Raw genomic sequence first — 17,544 nt, 5'->3', positions numbered from 1 at the left:
AAAGTATTCGAACATACTTGGAACACACACACACACACACACACACACACACACACACACACACACACACACACACACAAACACACGCACACACTCCCGTTTTGTAATTTGGGCTTTGTTTGTGAAAACTACATTGACACTCGTCAGAGGTGAAACCAACATGAAAAGCAGAGAGCTGCTCAAGGGTGGAAAAACCAAATCAATTGAGAAGCTGAGACAAGATGGAAAAATCAGTCAGAGCTTTGGAATGCCCCGGGGACGAAATAAATTCATTTGAGTACTGAGATGTAACAGATGTCATACAGGTAGAAAAAAAGAGAAAAAAAAAACAGACAGAAACCTTTTCAGAAATGCAAGAAGCATGCAAAGGCCTCTTTACAGTCCATCCATTTTCTCAGCCGCTTATCCTCGCAAGGATCGCGGGTGTGCTTGTCTTTGGGCAGTAGGCGGGGTACACCCTGAATTGGTTGCAAGGCAATCGCAGGGCACACACAGACGAACAACCAGTCGTGCTCACATTAACATCTAAGGACAATTTCGAGTGTTCCATTAATCTGCCATGCATGTTTTTGGAATGTGGGATGAAACCTGAGTACCCGGAGAAAACCCACGCAGGAACGGGGAGAACATGCAAACTCCACACGGGAAGGTCGAAGCTGGAATCGGACCCTGCACTTCTGCACTGATCAAACCAGTCGACCAACGTGCTGCCCGGCAAACAGTCGTAAGATGACATTTTTTTAAAAAACAGTTCCTTGACTATCATTCATGACACAGCAGAAACGTGTTGCCTCTAAATGTTAAATGGTCTCTATTCACCAGTGCTTAGAAGGATGATGGTATTACTCCTTTCCTCACTCTGCCCAAATGTTATTTTGAGTAACAGCGGACCGCTGAAAAATGGCTGGCGGGCCACAAATGGCCCCCGGGGCCATAGTTTGGAGACTAATCTACCACACGGTGTCAAAAGTGGAAAGGAAACAGAAGTCTACTGAACCATTTAGCCTGCCAATTCCAGAAACCACAAGATAATGCACCCAAACCCCAAAGAAACATCCCATAAACAGTCTACGGCAAACATACGTGAGGAGGCGTCACTGGGCCAATCATTTTAGTGTAAAATCTCTCATGAAGCAACAAGATCTTCATGGAGGATCCTGTGGTGAACTCATCTGAACATGGTCTGCTACGAGGGAAGACAAATGGACTTGCTTTCATCTTACAGCGTTGGCTGCATCTTAAATGAACACTGACTTGGTGATTGGCGCACTAAAACACATGAAATTCCTCCCATTACATTTGGACTTCACGTTGGGGAAAAAAAAAAAGCTCATTTTAAAAAGAAATGCTTCACTAATATAGGCCCACTGGCCTCTGGATGAAGTTGGTTTTCCAAATGAAAGTAACCCATTCCGCGGTTTACAACTTTTCCATAAAGTTTGGCTCTGTCTATTGACATGAAATCGTAGCTTCCTTGACTAATTGCAGTCTGGCTCACACGCTACTTGGCCAAAGAAGGTTATAGAATCGTTGCACTGAATGCGGGATAGTGTTTCGGTGCAAACCTCCATTTAGGGGGGAAAAAAAAAAGATTTGATAGAACTTGACACCTTCCTGAGGATGGAGAACAACCATCCGGCAAAGTTTCAAGCTTCAATTTGGCTCACATCAGAGCGTTGAAGTCCGCGAAGTGTTGAAAACGGCAAACGTGACGACTTTCATGCTTTGTTTTTCTCTTTTACTCAAGTTCCACCTACTTGGACAGATGTTTCATGAGCAGCTCCAACATCTGCCGGTTCTTCTCAGGCAGTCGGTGCACCAGACCGTGGATCTCTGTCACCCTGGCCTCGGGGTTGTCCAACTCTGCAAAGCAGGGTAGGTGAAGTTGTTAGTGGAATAAATGACAAGACGCTGAAGTTTGGATCTTCAGGTGCTAGTTGACGCACGCAGCAAAGCGATTGCTGCATGAATTGTGAAGGCTAAGCGACGTTTCCTTTAACACTTTCAGGTCTTCCAAAAAAAAAAAAAAAAAAAATTGTTCTTGGAATGTTAAAGAAACCAACTACATCTTTTGAGCTTTACTACTTTCTGTTAACCCTTACAGGCACAGCGGTGACAACAGTGGACAGAAACGGTTAATTTAACATTGACAAAGCCCACAAGAAGATTCCAGCGAGTACTAAACTGACCATGCCTCGAAATGCAACAAAATAAGTACAGTGGTAGCTCTACTTGTGAAATTAATTGGTTCTGGAAGAAATTTCTTAACTAGAAAATTGTGTAAGTAGAGACACATTTTCCATGTAAATGCCCTAATCCGTTCCAAGCCTCCCCAAAATTCAGACATAAATGTTTTCTAAAGCATAAAAATGCATCAAAATATGTAACAAATACATCTTACAATTATATTATTGCAAAACAAATGAGATTTGTGCATCGTGTAAAAAAACAAACAAAAAAAAAAAACAAAGAATAAAGAATAAAAATGATGGTCATTTAACTTTGAACTGCACCCTCATCATTTTTTGCCCTTTTAGTTCATGTTCTCTCTCAGAAGTGGTTTTTGCCTGCCGTTTTGTAAAGAACTGATCCAAGGACGTTCGCTTTTGTCGGCTTTTAACAATCCTTGAAAAATGTCCAAGGCAAACATCAGCATAGTGAGCGATTACCCAACGTGAACATTTTTTCTCGGTGATTGACATTTACGTGAAACTATCAGAACGCCTCATGGCCCGTCGAGGACGCTGAATAGACACATATCTATCAATCTATCTACGCACATAGACACATACGGTCGAGGTCCCTCTTAGCCAATGGGATGCCAGGAAGATGCTTGCTAATAGCCAATGGCAGAGCAGCTATAATTATGTTGCATTCAGGAAACCCGGAGTTACGACTAGCAGCCCATATTGTATTTATACCTTTCGTATCTTGAAATTTCTTTCGTAACAAAAGGCAATATTTTCCTGTTGAGGCTATTCATAACTTGAATATTTCGTATGAAGAGACGTTCGTAAGTAGAGGTATCACTGTATAAGTTAATAAGTTAAGTTTAGACAGTCACTGAGAAATGGATTCCTATTGGACAATTTGCTCCTCACTGCTGCGTTACCATTTTTTGTTTTCCACATGACCTATTTATTTTCCAACCAGTTTTCCAGGGCTTCGTTTAATAGCAGCAAAGTGCCAAAGGCATAATAAGGAAGTCGTAAAAAGCGCTGAGAGGTGGAGTGACACGCCCTTGGTTTTTGGTGCTTGGTCGGCTCAGTTGGAACGAAATACAAACATCCCGTGTCGATTTTTTTAACATCTCCCGAGGACGACAGGAATTTGAAGTGGAAGATTAAAAAAAAAAAACGATTGAAAAGTTGAGTCATACATTACTGAGTCACACATTACTGATGAGCAATTAATCAATCACAATTAAAAAAAAAAATGACAGTAGATGCCTTCGGGGGATCGTAGCTGTCAACACGCAACAATAAGCACAAAACTACAGTGGAGCTCACCTCGGCAAGATACTCAAGACTCACACCCACTTTCTGCAAATAGATGCAGCCACAACAGAAATGTCTCCTCAGTAGCAGTTTTGCCTTCTCAGGCAACAGAAAATTATTGTTGTTGTTGTCGTCATGACTTCTGCGATTTGAAAATAAGTGTTGGGTTTCCGCCCACATTCCAAAAACACGCACGGCAGGTTATTGGAACATTCGAGGCCTCCAATTGATGCTGTGCCCCGAGACAAACAAAATGGTATAATTGTAATTCTATTCGTTAATGCATTATTGTTGATAACTTGACACGCACGCGTTACGGAGCTAACTGCGACGTGAACGGCGTCGCTAAGCAAAACAGCATCACCTAGCGCGCACGTCAACAGTCCCTCAGATGATTTCGGGTCCGACATTTTGTCAGCGAGCTCACTCCGCACAATCTTAGGACAGTTATTGATGTAAATGATCCGCAATACTGACTTTTATTTCTAGTCAAAATTTTTTTTTTTTTTTTACTGCGGTAGAGACAATTTTATATATGACAAAATCCTTTTGAATATTTTGTGGTTTGTTCCGAAGACCTTTTGGCAAACACTGTTCCGTGCATGTACTGTATGTTAGGGTAATATGCCCATTTCAAGGGCAATGATCAGTGATTAATTGCATAATTCCCACTCATGAATGGTTATTGACTGGCAGGCGAGACTGATTCAAATGAGCCTTGGATACATTGCGCAGGCGGAAAAAATGCAACAATAAGCCAGAAACAGCATACTATGGATGAATAATGGAGATGGAATAAATCGGATGTTTGAACAACAATTCCCACTGACACCCGAGAAGAACATTTCACTAAATATCCTTGATGGCTACATGGAAAATGACACATGAATCCATTTTGTATCACGGCTTATCCTCATCGGGGAAACCGAGAATTGGCGTCTGTCCCGGCAGACTTTGAGCGAGAGGTGCGGCAACCTTGGCTGGTCGCCAGTCAGTCGCAGGGTGCGTGTAGACAAACAACTATTCGCGCTCATTCGTGCCTATGAATAATTTAAGAGTATGCATGGGAAGAAGCAAGGGTGCTTAAGAGAAAACGAATGCAAGCACGGGGAGAATATGCAAACTTGACACGGAAGCAACTGAGATTTGAAAGCCCATACCTTTAGAGTGTGAGGCAGACATGCTCACCCCTGCCAAACGAGTGAGACTGAATCAACAGCGCTCCTGCTTATCAAAGCAAAGCTCTTCATTTAGTCTTGATCACGATTTGGGTTTTTTTTTTTCGATCATTTCCAATTGGGAGGCGATTAAGCTCTCTTGAGCGGCGACGTGTGGATCGGCATAGACTCATTGAGACGGAATCCAGAGCACCCCCGTTGGTTTGCAGCCAGGGCGTGCGTTTGCATTTTGTCTCAAGCGCCTTGAGACATGAATCAACAATAATCGGTTCACCACATCATTCCTAATCGGTTATTATGACCATCTTTTCAACAACAAGCTGCCCGCAGCAGTACTTGACACTTTCCAGTTCTAAAGTCCTCACAGATGAACTACTACCACTCTGGTAACCGCTGAAAGATACCAAGAAAATGTGTCCCAATGTTTTTGTGCATATGGTGCACTTCTGTCAGGTGTCCATGACGCTATCCCGCTGCGCTGTGTCTTTGCTTCTGCATTTACAGACAGACTGAGCGTAGCAGATTTAAAGCCAGATGAGGAGTGAGAAGCCAGATGGGAGCCTGGGGACTGGGCGGGACTAAGTGCAACAAAACAGAGAAGGAGCGTGGCAGAGAGTTCACGTCGGGACGCTGTCCTTAAATCACCTTGGAGCTTGCCTGCGTTGTTAAGAAAGGAAAAAAAAAAACCCGCTTGGCCTGAAAACAGTGCCGTAAACACCACGGATCTGCACATATGATTTCACACAAAGTCATGCAAATTAAGGCAGACGCATAAACGAAACCAGATGCTTTGAACGGCGAGAGAGGAACCTGAACTCTGTATTTAAAAACTGCTACATGTTCATTTTTTTTTATGATTGGTAGAAAATCCTAAAAGTAAGACGGCTGGCTTCAATTCACTACGAATGCACGTCAGCTTGCCTTTTCTCTCATTTTTCTTGCCGCTGGGCCGTTTCCTGGTGGCCTAGCCAGACACTCGGTCATTTCCTGGACTTCCTTTGTGTGATAGCTCCGTTTTGGAGAGGCTTCACCGCACACAAACAAGGAACACAGGCCAGTGACAGATTCTGGAAAGTAGTGCGCACGACTCTATAGTCGCATAAACCGGAGCTTCTTGAGCATAAAAAACAAAGGAGATGAAGCCTTGATATGCAGTGCAACTTTTCTCATGTTATGTTCAAAACATGGCGTGTTTCGAAGAATGAAGTAAAAGCGTAGAGAGAATCCGTATCAATCAAAAACGTGAGTCACGGAAATATCGGCCCACCGATAGCCTGCGGTATGTGAAGTACGGAATACCCGTCCGTGGCTGCACCGCGGGCGCCCGCCAAGCTCAGTGGGTGGCACAATAAATTAGCCGGCGAGTTCATGTCAAGAGCTCGAGCATACATACCTTTAACATTCTCCTCGACACGTTAAAAAAAAAAAAAAGACAATTTTAAATTTATTATGCATGCATCAATTTTCTTGACTGTGTTACCCAAGTATGGTCCACCATGATGCAGCCTCATTTGATCATTTATTATTGCCATCATAAATTCCGTTTCCTTCATAGCAAAGATTTTTTTAAATTTTTTTTTTTTATCTCAACCACAACCAAGTTTCCTGCACTTAATCTCTTATTTCATTTTCCTTGATCTTATTTATTCTCATAAATGGACGACTTGGTTGGATGTGAAAGACTGGCTTCATTTTAACACCAAATATAAATGTAAAATTGAAGCTTTTTTTCCCCCAGTTTCAAGTACCCATGAGAATCTTAATCTCCCTTTATGGTTCAGGATGTGTGCTTTTTTTTTTTCCTTCCCCACCAGGTGATGTCGATGTGGAACAAACAGCCACGAGCGATAGAACTTCACAGAGTGACATTCGAGGGTCAGGTAAGGTGCCCGGCGAGGAAGGAAGAATACTCACTGGCAGCTTTGATGAAACTCCTCTGATACTGATATGTCATGAGAGGTGCAGGCAGAACCCTAAAAGAAAAAAAAAACAAATTGAAAAAGCAAAGCACTGACCAATGGAAGGTTGTCAAATATGTGCAACAGATGTACTTTGTATATTAGCGTGCGCACAGTGGCTCCATTCAGTTAGAGTAGATGACATACATCTTTGAACGCGTCATCTTTTCATCCCACTTCAACCAGGCCATACCTTGATGCAGAAGTTACGGATAATCACTGCTCTCAAAAAGCTTGTACACACCCGTGTAGATGATTTATTCATGCACAGTGGGGACTTCATTGCTGAATGTATACCGGGCATAGGATAATATTGTTGATCCATGTACCGGATAGTCCAGTCAATCATTCAGTCTTATCGCCTAATGTTGTAAATATATGAATTGCTCTTTGGAACTTTTTTTTTCTTTTTTAGGGCTCCTACCCTTTATTTTGCTGCCATAAAATTAGAATTTCCCTCGATAAAGGCTTACTTTATTCCATTGTATTTACTTAAGAGCAAGAGAAAGGCTTAATGAAGCATTTATAGTATTTAGTAAGCATTACAAAAAAAAATAATCATAATAATCACAACCTCCATTTTTTTTACATACTCAACACAATCATAGCACTGTGGAGTAGAAAAAAAAGAGAAACATTGAGGATGATTTTTTTTTTGTTGCAAGCTTTTTTTCCCCCCTTTCTTTTAAACATACCTGAGATAGTGCTTAATCGCACTCGTGATCGTCTTAATTTCCCACTCGGGGTTTTCCAGCTCCACATCAGCGCATGTCTTTGGATCTGACGGCCCAAAGAAATTATCACAATGTTGCAAAATGGTGACGGTAACGTTACGAAATCTAAGGAAATGCAGATGATGATTTTTGGGTTTTGTGTTGTCATTTGAAAGGAGCCTGATGTGAGTCCTTGATTATTGTTACAACAGACAGACTGCGATAGGCACATTTTTTTCAGTATTGAGCTGTGTGAATTGATGTGTTTAGTTGTTGGTAAAAAGGGAGGAAGTCCCCACAAAGAAGGGGTAAAAAAAAAAAAAAAACATGTTTGTGTGTGTGAACATAAATGTTTTTACTGTGTATTTTTGCGCTCACCCATGGCGAGGCTCAATAGCTTCTGCACTCGAGAGCTGACGCCGACGATTCTGTACAAGCCTTGTTCGTCAATACCTGAAAAGATGTTAAAAAAAAATGTCTCTGAGGCTTTTCATCCCCCGACATCACTTCACTCATGCAAAAGCATGAACGCAGCTTGCAGCCGAAGAATTGTATCGCAAGTTTACACAATAGTTAAAACAAGTTGTTTGGAGCAGGTAAATGACAACATTTCTGTATACGTAGCGGACTCTACCTCGAGTCTCCACAGCGTAAATAAATTTTTTCATCACGTTGAACCCAGTCACATCAAGCTGGGCCACTGAGAAAGAGGGAAGGAGGAAGGGAGACAGAACAGAGTTAGTGAAAAACAATCAATAAAATACAATACCAATTACAAAGCCTAATTGAATATTGCACCGGCAATCTATTATGCACACAAGCTGCATTTGTCGGTTACATTTAGCCACGCGAGCAAACTGATCATTCTAAAGCTGCATTCCAAGTAAATCAACTATACACGAAAAAGAGACAAAATAAGATCAATCCGTAATTAATATGAAGTCCTGAAGAAAAGTCACAACTTACTGCCTTCCGTCTGGTTATCCTTGTTGAGATTGTACACCTAAGAATAGAACATAGATTCAAAACAATAAGTGGTCGAGTCAAGCAGGGGTGTCAAACTCATTTTTGTCAAGGGGCACATTGTAGTTACGGTTTCCCCCGGGGGGCCGAATTTTGTGAAACCATATAAATGTTTAATCGCCTCCGCATCTTATGTACGCAGTGCACAACAAGTTGATGGATAACTAGTTTTAAAATCAGAAGTCAAGAATAATGATTTGTTTCAACACTGTTTACATTAATTATGCATTACATATGACAATTTGAAATTTTGGTTCAGACTTTAGCAAGCATCGTGGAACTTGACATGCTTGATTTGCTTTTGTGGGCCACATAAAATGACGTGGCGGGCCAGATCTGGCCCCCAGGCCTTGACTTTGACACCTGTGGTCTATTGTATCCAGGATGTACCAGTGCAGTCCATTTGTTTTTTGTTTTTTTCTGCTTCTTTGAATTGTACTGCACAAATGCAACTAATGGAACATAAATAAATGTCACGTTTATAGCTAGCGGGCGTCTTGATTTCAGTTGCCGTGGAAACGGAAAGCTCAAGATCCCGCATCCACACCTTAAAAGCATGGCATTAAACTGCAGAAGTAGTCGTACCGTAGTTAATAATAATAATAATAATAATACATTACATTTATAAGCGCCTTTCAAAACACTCAAGGACACTTTACAATCAAAACAAGAACAATAAAACCACAGATAAAATTATAAATAATAAAAGGAGAGAGTTAAAGAGTACACCTTCAATTTTCATCAGGGAGAAAAAAAAAAAATGGTAGTACGGGTAACCATCTCATTTTTTTCTCCACAAAATCAGTCTATTTGAACTGTGTTGCCCAACCAAAATGGCAGCACCTACTGTGGCACGAAACAGTCAGGAGTAGTGTGAAAACTTCATAACAAAGGCCTCTGTTGCCTCAAAACGCTGCTGCTCCCCTCTTAACTGGAACACATAAGAGGGAGCACAGAGACTAACACCAATTCTAGCCTCCTTCTAAATCTTTAAACGGTCTTTCGCACGACTCCTGCCTGGTTCGAAACGACGAAATGACTTCCACGTGATCGCTCAACATGTTGCATGCATCCAGGTTTATGTTCTGTATTTGTGCTCTTTAATTTTTAAGCTTCAGTTTCACATATGACAATACACCGGCAACGTTTGTTTGGTATGATTCCAATTGTTTACTTGTTTGTACAAATAAAGGCCTCAACCCCTCATAGATTGTGCCCCCCCCCCCGGCTCCATCTGCAGTGGAGTAAATGATCTCCCTTTCCAGCCACCAGGGAGTTTTTTTCTGCATTCTGTCCTGAACTTTCAGTACCGCTTCGTGTTGTCGTCGTGTAACAGTGCCTAATGGTAACCGTGACAACATACTGGCTCTCTCCCATCCATGGCCTCCATCCACAACCGGCGGTCTTCCTCTGACAGAGCCTGCATCGTGATCATTCCCGGTCTGAACACAAAGAACAGAAAAAAAAAATTGACTCGTCCAAATAAAGTTAATATACCACAAATAATTACAGATTGAAATTACCTTGTAAATTTCAGGGATCTACACAACCATGACAGTGTACAAACTCCTTCGGCATGTCAAAAATTACAGTAGTGGCTCCCCCTTGTGTACAGTATGTTAACTGCAACTGGGCTTGTCAAGAGGAATTTTGAGGTCTTGAAATCTCACCTGTCCACGGCCTCCACGTCAAAGCAAAATCTTTTTTCAATCGAGTCTGTTTTCCTCCTGGTGCAGGACTTGAGGATGAAGCTCTCCTCATCACCCTTTCAGCCACAAGATACAAAAAAAAGTGGTGTTTTCAGGAAAATACATTGTTTGCTGTTGTATTGCTGAATGGTTTGTATGCAGCATAAAACCTCTAAAAAGATTGTTCAAAAAAAAAAAGGTGATACGAAAGTAAAAGGTGAGTTAACGGTGATGTTCCCTCCCCTAAACGATTAAGGCCGACAATTGGATAAGTTAAATCAGTTCCGGTATTTTTGCAGATTCTTATGTTTGTGGTCAATACATACTATATGAGCACCCATGACATTTTGAGGGTCTTTCACATTTTAAAAAACTGATTAAGATGTTAAAAACTGTAAAAAATAAAAACATAAAAAAAAAAAAAAATTGTATTTGTGCACCCCGCTTAAGATCCCAAATCTGCCCAAGACAAATGTGCAATTGAATCTTACTTATATTTCTAAGGACTACATTTAGAACCAATGCCTTCCAAACCTCCACAGTCTGATTTTTTCCCCCCTCCTTTCAGCGGGGTATAATTTATGCACATCAATCTAAATTTAACCTTGCTCCAAAATCGAACATGAATGGGAACATTACCCAACGCTATGAAGGGGACAATGTGTTTTTATCATCCACATGCAAAGAGGAGGGCGTGTCCGCGTGTGGAAATTCCCTGACCCCTTTGTGTTTCCTGTGTTATGTGTTATGGTTTTCACATGTCAGATAGCAGATGATGGAACATGTTTTCCCTCACCTTTGCTCTATTTTGAGCCGGCATTGAAATACATGGAAGTGTGCTATTTTAATTCAATATAAATAAACCAATGACATGTACAACATTGCATGGCATTGTAAGATATTTAATTATATTCACGCGTATCTTTTTCATGTTCGGCGGAGTTGGCCATTTTTTTTTTTTTTGACTGTGTCTTTCTTTTATCTTTGGTAAATTAATTTTTGAAAAAACATTTTTAAAAAAACAGACGTAATGTTAATGTTTGAGGCAATACTTTCAATTAATAAATACTTTTTTTAAACATTGAATTGAATGAACATTGAATATTTTGAAGCCCAAAAAATGAATAAATAAGATAAATTCTGACATCAGGCAATTATATATGTGAAGACTTTTCCGAGCCTTTTACACAACTGCCGGCTTAAACAGGCTACGCTTTAGCTTGTTTTCTCCGCCACTTGTACAAAACGACTAGCGATAGCCGTTTCCCCAGAGATCAGGCCTGAACTTGTGTCAGCTGTGGCTCATCTGGTGCGTGGGCGAAAACCGCCGTTGAGAGTCAAGCTGCTTACGCACTTACAGTATTTCTGTGGTTATGTGAAGATAACAATTTTGTGTGTGTGTGTGTGTTTGTTTTGTTTGTTTCATGGGTCTCAACAGGTATGACTGTGCGCTACCAAAACACGACGCTGGATGAGTCAGAACTTGACATTGCTGCGGTGGTACTGTGCCATGACGATGGAGCAAAATGCAGAAATGATTAAGCGGCGCCACTCACGGTTTTGCCCCCTGATTTCGGGTCAAACAGGACCATGGTGACCCGCTTTGGCTCCCTGTGGTACGTGCAGTAGTACTTCACCCAGGTAGACACAAAAGAGCCTGAGGGAAGGGTTAAAAAAAAAAAAAAAAAAGAGCTATTACTGACAATGTGGAAAGAAAAACACAGTGTATTTTGCTTTTTTTCTTCTTTGTATGATTTCTGGGTTTGCGCTACTACGGTATGTAAATATGTATACACTGTATGTGCATTAAGCTTGAGTTCACCGTGATCCTATGATGACCAGTTGTGATAAGAGCTGCTGTCATGTCTCAAAAAAATTGGCCTAGTCTGCAGGAATCAAGTGAGTGCGTTTCTGTGTCGTGTGTTGGTACATACGCTTCTCCTGCACATAAAGGTATCCCTCCATCGTGTGCTGGCTGATACTCTTGTGCTCATGCGGATTCTCCTTCATCTTTCTCATCAGACTCTCCACCTCGGACCTCGTGCTCTCGAAACGATTCCGCGTCTGTGCACACGAAAAAAAAAAAAGAAAAAAGTGAGATCGACTCAGAGCACTTGAAGCACAAGTCACTGCTACTGGCGCGGTGCTTCACATCGGAGAGTCTTTTTCCTCGGAAAAATATCAAATCGTGAAAGGCGAAGGTCAAGAAAAACAGGGTCACAGATGCAAAACGGAAAAGATGGAAAAGATTAAAAAACCAAAAAGTTGAAAAATAAAGGGAAAATGGGGAAAACGGAAAATAATGGTCAAAAGGATAGAAAAGGGGATTCCATGAAAAATGGCAAAAATTGCAGTAAAAAAAAATCTCTCCAATCCATCATAGATGGCACACAAAAAAAATTAAGCAAGGAGGAAAAGCAGATTAAAAGTTGGGGAGGAATGGGGAAAAAATTCTTTCACTTCCAATTCTACTTTCGATGAAGGCAAAGAAATATTAAAAAGGTAATCCAGGAAAAACAAGCACAGGTGACCTTACATTTTGTATGCTGATTGTAAGGTCCGTCTTGAAGTGGTTGAAGTCCTTTGCCAGCTCGTAGCCGTGGTGATAGTAGGTGAAGAGGCCTTGGAGGAAAGCCAACAGCTGAGGGAGCACACGCGTTTAATGCATGATCCAGTGTACCTAATGAAATGTCTGGCGACGACGGGATTCAACGTGGCCATGAAAAAAAAATTCCAAACGTAATCTTACGGGCTCCACAAAGTCAAACATCTTCCTCTCTTGGACCTCTTGCACTTTGAAGACATACTCCAAAGAAACCTCATAGAAATGCTGCCGCACATGATCTACCTGGTTGTCCGCCTGCAAAGAACGAGACCAAAAGGACAGATGGCACAGTTGCGTTATGAGACATATGATAATATGGAGAAGAAAAAAAAAAACAACTTTTACCTCATGCAGATGCGATTCTTTCTTCTTTGCCGAAAGACTCAAGTGCTTCTCTAATACTGCACAATACTTCTCTGTCTCTTTGTCGTACTTTTTCTTGGCTTCCTGTGAAGAAAAAATAAAAATAAAACGCACGTGGACAGGTGATGATGGACAAATGAAGTAGAAATCTAAATCAGCCTATTGAATCTTTGATTTTTTTTTTTTTTTTTGATGAGCATTGTTTTTAGTATGGATGTTCAGGCTAATGTGATAGCCAGGTAGACAGAGCGGACAAGTGTTTTTGCGCTGCAGAAGAAACACCGAACGTGAATTTGGAACGGGTGTGATGTGATTTACTCGAGTTGTGCTCCTCAGGGGAGTGCAGCTGTCTGTTAAATAATAGGCTGTTTCATGAAGCCATCTGTCATTAAGTGACACACGGATAATAAAGCACAGACGGAGAAACTGAACCGAACACGAAACATGCCGTGCATGTGCTGTTGTCTGTTAAGCATTTCAATATTTCTACTCGGAAGAGAACCGTCCACCCGTTTGCTGTCACGCTCACCCAGTCCAAAGTCACGGGAGCTTTGGGCCAATCTGTGCTGACTTTCGGCAAGCGGCGAAACCACCATTCACATCCACATTCACACTTGGATATATTTAAAGTCTTCAATAAAACTAACATGTAAGTTTTTGGAATGCGGATTCTAACCCATGATTCCTCAACTGTGAGGCGGAGGCTGTAACCACAGCATCACCGTGCTCTTTCTGAAGCCCAAGTCTTTCGCAAACCAAATCTTTTCCGACTTCTTGTACATTCCAAAAGATGAGAATGCACAAGTAAAAGCAATAAAACGATTCCTTGTTCACGCCCCCCAACGCGACCAGATTTAACAAGTGTCCAAGGAAAGAGGATTATTCAACAGCTGGGTGACGCATCAGAGACGAACTAAAAGGATTCTTTCTCACTATGGTAGTGCAGTAATCACTTAAAGAAGATCAGACTAAAAAGAGCAAAAAAAAAAAAAAAAAACACTTTTATCAATGATTCTCAAAGTGCTGATTTTATTTTTTTTATTTGGAAAAGCAGCATTAATGTTCATCCTGAACATAATGAAAGTTACAGCGGCGTGCAATACAATTAAAATTTTTTTTTCGTTGTAAAACTTGTTTTATTTTTTTTTACATGAATACCTGAACCTACTAAGCTACTGTATGTTAATGTTGATCCGTACAGTGACACTTGAAATGTCACGTCTTTTGTGGTGATAGTTCGTGTAAAAAGAACGAGAACCACTGCCATAAATCACTGGGCTAAAAAAAGAAAATAAATAAAAATAAAAACGAAATGAAAAAAAAAAAATCTAATAGTACTTCCTAAACCAGCCAGCAGAGAGCAGTATTTTCCCAAATTGCCACTTCTGAAGTCCGATCAAGTCCACAAAATCAAGGGCGGGTGTGAAAAACATGAATGTTGAACAGCACTGAACTTTTCATCACATCTACCACACCAGTAGATATAAATCTCAACGGTGGACTGCTTGGAGATTTGCCATACGTGCAATCCACCATAAAATAACCTTGACTAGAGTCATGCTCTAAATACCGTATGACAAAACAGCCCCGCCTGTTTCAAATACATCAACTGACGTGCTTCCCGCTGAAGTTTTGCCAAAGTGAGCGAGACCTAAAGGCAAGGTGAGAAGGCGTGTGCCGGGCTAAAATGTCACTTCTTTCAAGGCTAAACTGGGATTAGTGCTCACCATGTCCTCACCGCCCAGATTACGTGCGATCACTCCTTAATCTGCCCACCATGTTGCAATCAAACCATGACCTGCTGCCAAAGGGGGAGATGTCTTCAGCCATAGTTGATGAACCCCTACGACCTTTCTGGGTCACAACATCATGGCTAATGAACATACAACTGTGTGCATACAGAAGAGTATGACCTTTTGTTTGTCATCAAACCACACGATTTATAAAGTCTGCTGTCTTAATGCTAACACACAATGCAAAGCGAAACCAGCATCAATGCCGCGGTAGTTATAACCCCTTAAGTAACAGATAATTGAACACCATCAGTACAGCAGCACATGTAGACAGACAACATGCCAAGGCATATATTCTTTATCCTCTGTAAAAACCAACTAATGTTACGCATTTTACCATATTTTCATTTATTACGAATGTCGGTATTATGCTTCCCCCTGGTGGCCAAGGTGCAATCACCAAATCATGTCAATGAGCATTTAAGCAAGAAATCAGAATGCACAAACCTTCTGTTGAATTGTTATTACAGTATGTTTTATGAATTAGAATACTGTAGCGTGCTACGTTGTCTTATTTTAAAAATGTGTTGTTTTTTGTTGTTTTTTTTTTTTTTTTAGTTGCAATGGATTAATGGCATTGCCATTTGGTCATGGAACTGCTACGTTGTCTTATTTTAAAAATGTGTTGTTTTTGGGTGTTTTTTTTAGTTGCAATGCATTAATGGCATTGCCATTTGGTCATGGAATGGAATGAATTAATGTCATAAAGTCAATGTACATGAATGTTTCTGCAGGAGTGACTAACGAGCAGCTAATGGTCAGCGTAGCTCACGTTGAATGTTTGTAAAGGGGGACAGAGAGATGTATATTCGCTGTGACAAGATGCCACAAGGCAGCCTCCTCACTCCCAACATCTAAAAAAGCATAAACACGCCACTCCCTATTCATGGCATTATTATGGGTTATTATGTCAGCGTTATTTAAGCTGCAAAGCAGGTCATGTTGTGATGCTTTGAATAAGAACCACGGGCTCGGCGAAAGGAGAAGCGCAGCTTATTTGTGTTCTAAATTTCTGTTACCAGCGTGATAAAAACTAGGAATGTTGTATACGTAGTTGCATGTAATTTAGGAGCGGTAATAAAGGAACGCTTGTACAGCTGGAGGATAAAACGCTTGGCTTGTTTGCATATGGATGCCTGCAGGCTGAAAGAGTCGTGCTGAGTGATGCGGGTACTAGTTAGAAATTGTGTTTCAAATTTTACATTTACATTATTCCTTTTGTATTTAGCAAGAAAAATATTTCATGAAATGTAGATTCAATGATATGTATTTTTTCTTCTTTTTAAAAATGCACAAGTTGGAATTGGAAATAAATACATTTATTGCATTATATTTTGTATCAATTTAGAAATTGAACAAATTTGATGTCATGACTCTTTTTTTTCTACATTTATTTATTTTTTAATTAATATACACAATGTTTATGAAACTATTTACAAACAATTACTTGTAATGTAAATGAATACATTCAATTACATTATGTACACATAGTTCAAAGTTGTTAGTAACAATATTACCCAATTTCATAATTTAGCCCAAATGTCTCAATTTTAAAATAAAACGTTTCATTAAAATGGTTTGATCGTACTAAGAAATATGATTGGATTTGTAAATGAATGTGTTCAAGTGAATTCAATTTCTATTCACAATAAAGAAGTGGAGTTAAAACTTTGTTTCGGATAGACTTGGTCCTTCGAGACAGGGACTCTTAAACCAGCGGCGGAGAAACGAGGCAGCGTCTGCAACTCTGAAAGCAGCATGTCGTCGACGACGACTTCCATCGCATTTACTCTTCATGAGAAAGGTTGCACCCCCTCCCACATTTTGCGTGTGTACACGTGAACTGGCCTGACACCAAACACCTTTTGTAAGCAGTCCCTAAGCCTCAGAGAATGAGCTACTGCCACTCTTACATAACAACGTTGGCAAAGCGGATGTGAGGCCGGTTCTTTAATGATGCTAAAAGGTTCTTTATTGATTAGCGGAAGAACGTGATGGATGCTGATGTACAGTATAGATTAGTATGTGCTGTACAGTGCGAGTTTGTGGTGACAAAGGCCTCACAGGCTTACTTTAGCTGCGCTGATCTGCTCTTTCCTGAACCGCTCCAGGGGCATAATGAGCACATCATTGGCGTTTTCAATCTGAGGACACACACATTGCGGGGGGAAAAAAAAAAGCGAATTATGACGACACATCTATCTTTTTCCAAACATGATGTTATAGGCGAAACGTTACTGATGAAGTGTATGGCAGCCAACTTACCATCCGTGTCCTCTCATCCTCCAGGTTTTGGAGAACAGCTGCAAATTCCTGAAGAGACTTGGCTGGGGAGGACAATTGTGAAAAAAATTAGAGAACATGCAGAAGGTAGCGGGGGATGAAGGTGTTCCATTTTTCCCCTTGGACCTTGAACAGACTCCATTAAAAGCCGCGAGGCAGCAGAGAAACGCAACCGTTTTGTGACCACATTTGTCTTTTAAGTTCCATCCAAGCGCAGAGTATCAGAACTTTGGAATGCATTAAAATGAAAGCGACCTTTAATAAAGCTGTTTTCGAGTTCTGCTCATCTTAGTCACCCAATCAATCAATCACAAAGTCAACAGTGGGAAACGATGAGATGTACTTGGTTGGAAGTGCAGAATTTTTTCAATGGGTTTTTGATGTGGGTTTGAAACTTGGAAGAACCTCTTTCATTTCCATCGGTTTGCCAAGTAGGCCATCGT

General features: G+C 40.7%; 1 protein-coding gene across 2 annotated transcripts in view; it reads right to left on the bottom strand.

Annotated features, from left to right (window-relative positions):
• LOC109517892 (rho GTPase-activating protein 26) overlaps positions 1–17,544 on the bottom strand; it is a 54,122-nt gene that overhangs the window by 15,232 nt on the left and 21,346 nt on the right. For both annotated transcript variants that reach the window (XM_019873365.1, XM_019873366.1), the window contains 15 exons: positions 17,084–17,145; positions 16,891–16,962; positions 13,008–13,109; positions 12,807–12,917; positions 12,594–12,698; positions 11,992–12,121; positions 11,614–11,714; positions 10,040–10,134; positions 9,733–9,811; positions 8,313–8,349; positions 7,981–8,046; positions 7,725–7,799; positions 7,329–7,413; positions 6,590–6,648; positions 1,758–1,863 (listed from right to left, as the gene is read on the bottom strand). In XM_019873365.1, coding sequence (XP_019728924.1) covers positions 1,758–1,863; positions 6,590–6,648; positions 7,329–7,413; positions 7,725–7,799; positions 7,981–8,046; positions 8,313–8,349; positions 9,733–9,811; positions 10,040–10,134; positions 11,614–11,714; positions 11,992–12,121; positions 12,594–12,698; positions 12,807–12,917; positions 13,008–13,109; positions 16,891–16,962; positions 17,084–17,145 — 1,285 coding nt within the window. The remainder of the gene's footprint in view (positions 1–1,757; positions 1,864–6,589; positions 6,649–7,328; positions 7,414–7,724; positions 7,800–7,980; positions 8,047–8,312; positions 8,350–9,732; positions 9,812–10,039; positions 10,135–11,613; positions 11,715–11,991; positions 12,122–12,593; positions 12,699–12,806; positions 12,918–13,007; positions 13,110–16,890; positions 16,963–17,083; positions 17,146–17,544) is intronic.

The sequence above is a fragment of the Hippocampus comes genome, unplaced genomic scaffold (genome assembly GCF_001891065.2).
Source record: "Hippocampus comes isolate QL1 unplaced genomic scaffold, H_comes_QL1_v1.1 scaffold59, whole genome shotgun sequence".
Lineage (NCBI taxonomy): Eukaryota > Metazoa > Chordata > Actinopteri > Syngnathiformes > Syngnathidae > Hippocampus > Hippocampus comes.
This window is presented reverse-complemented; position numbering and strand designations above follow the sequence as displayed.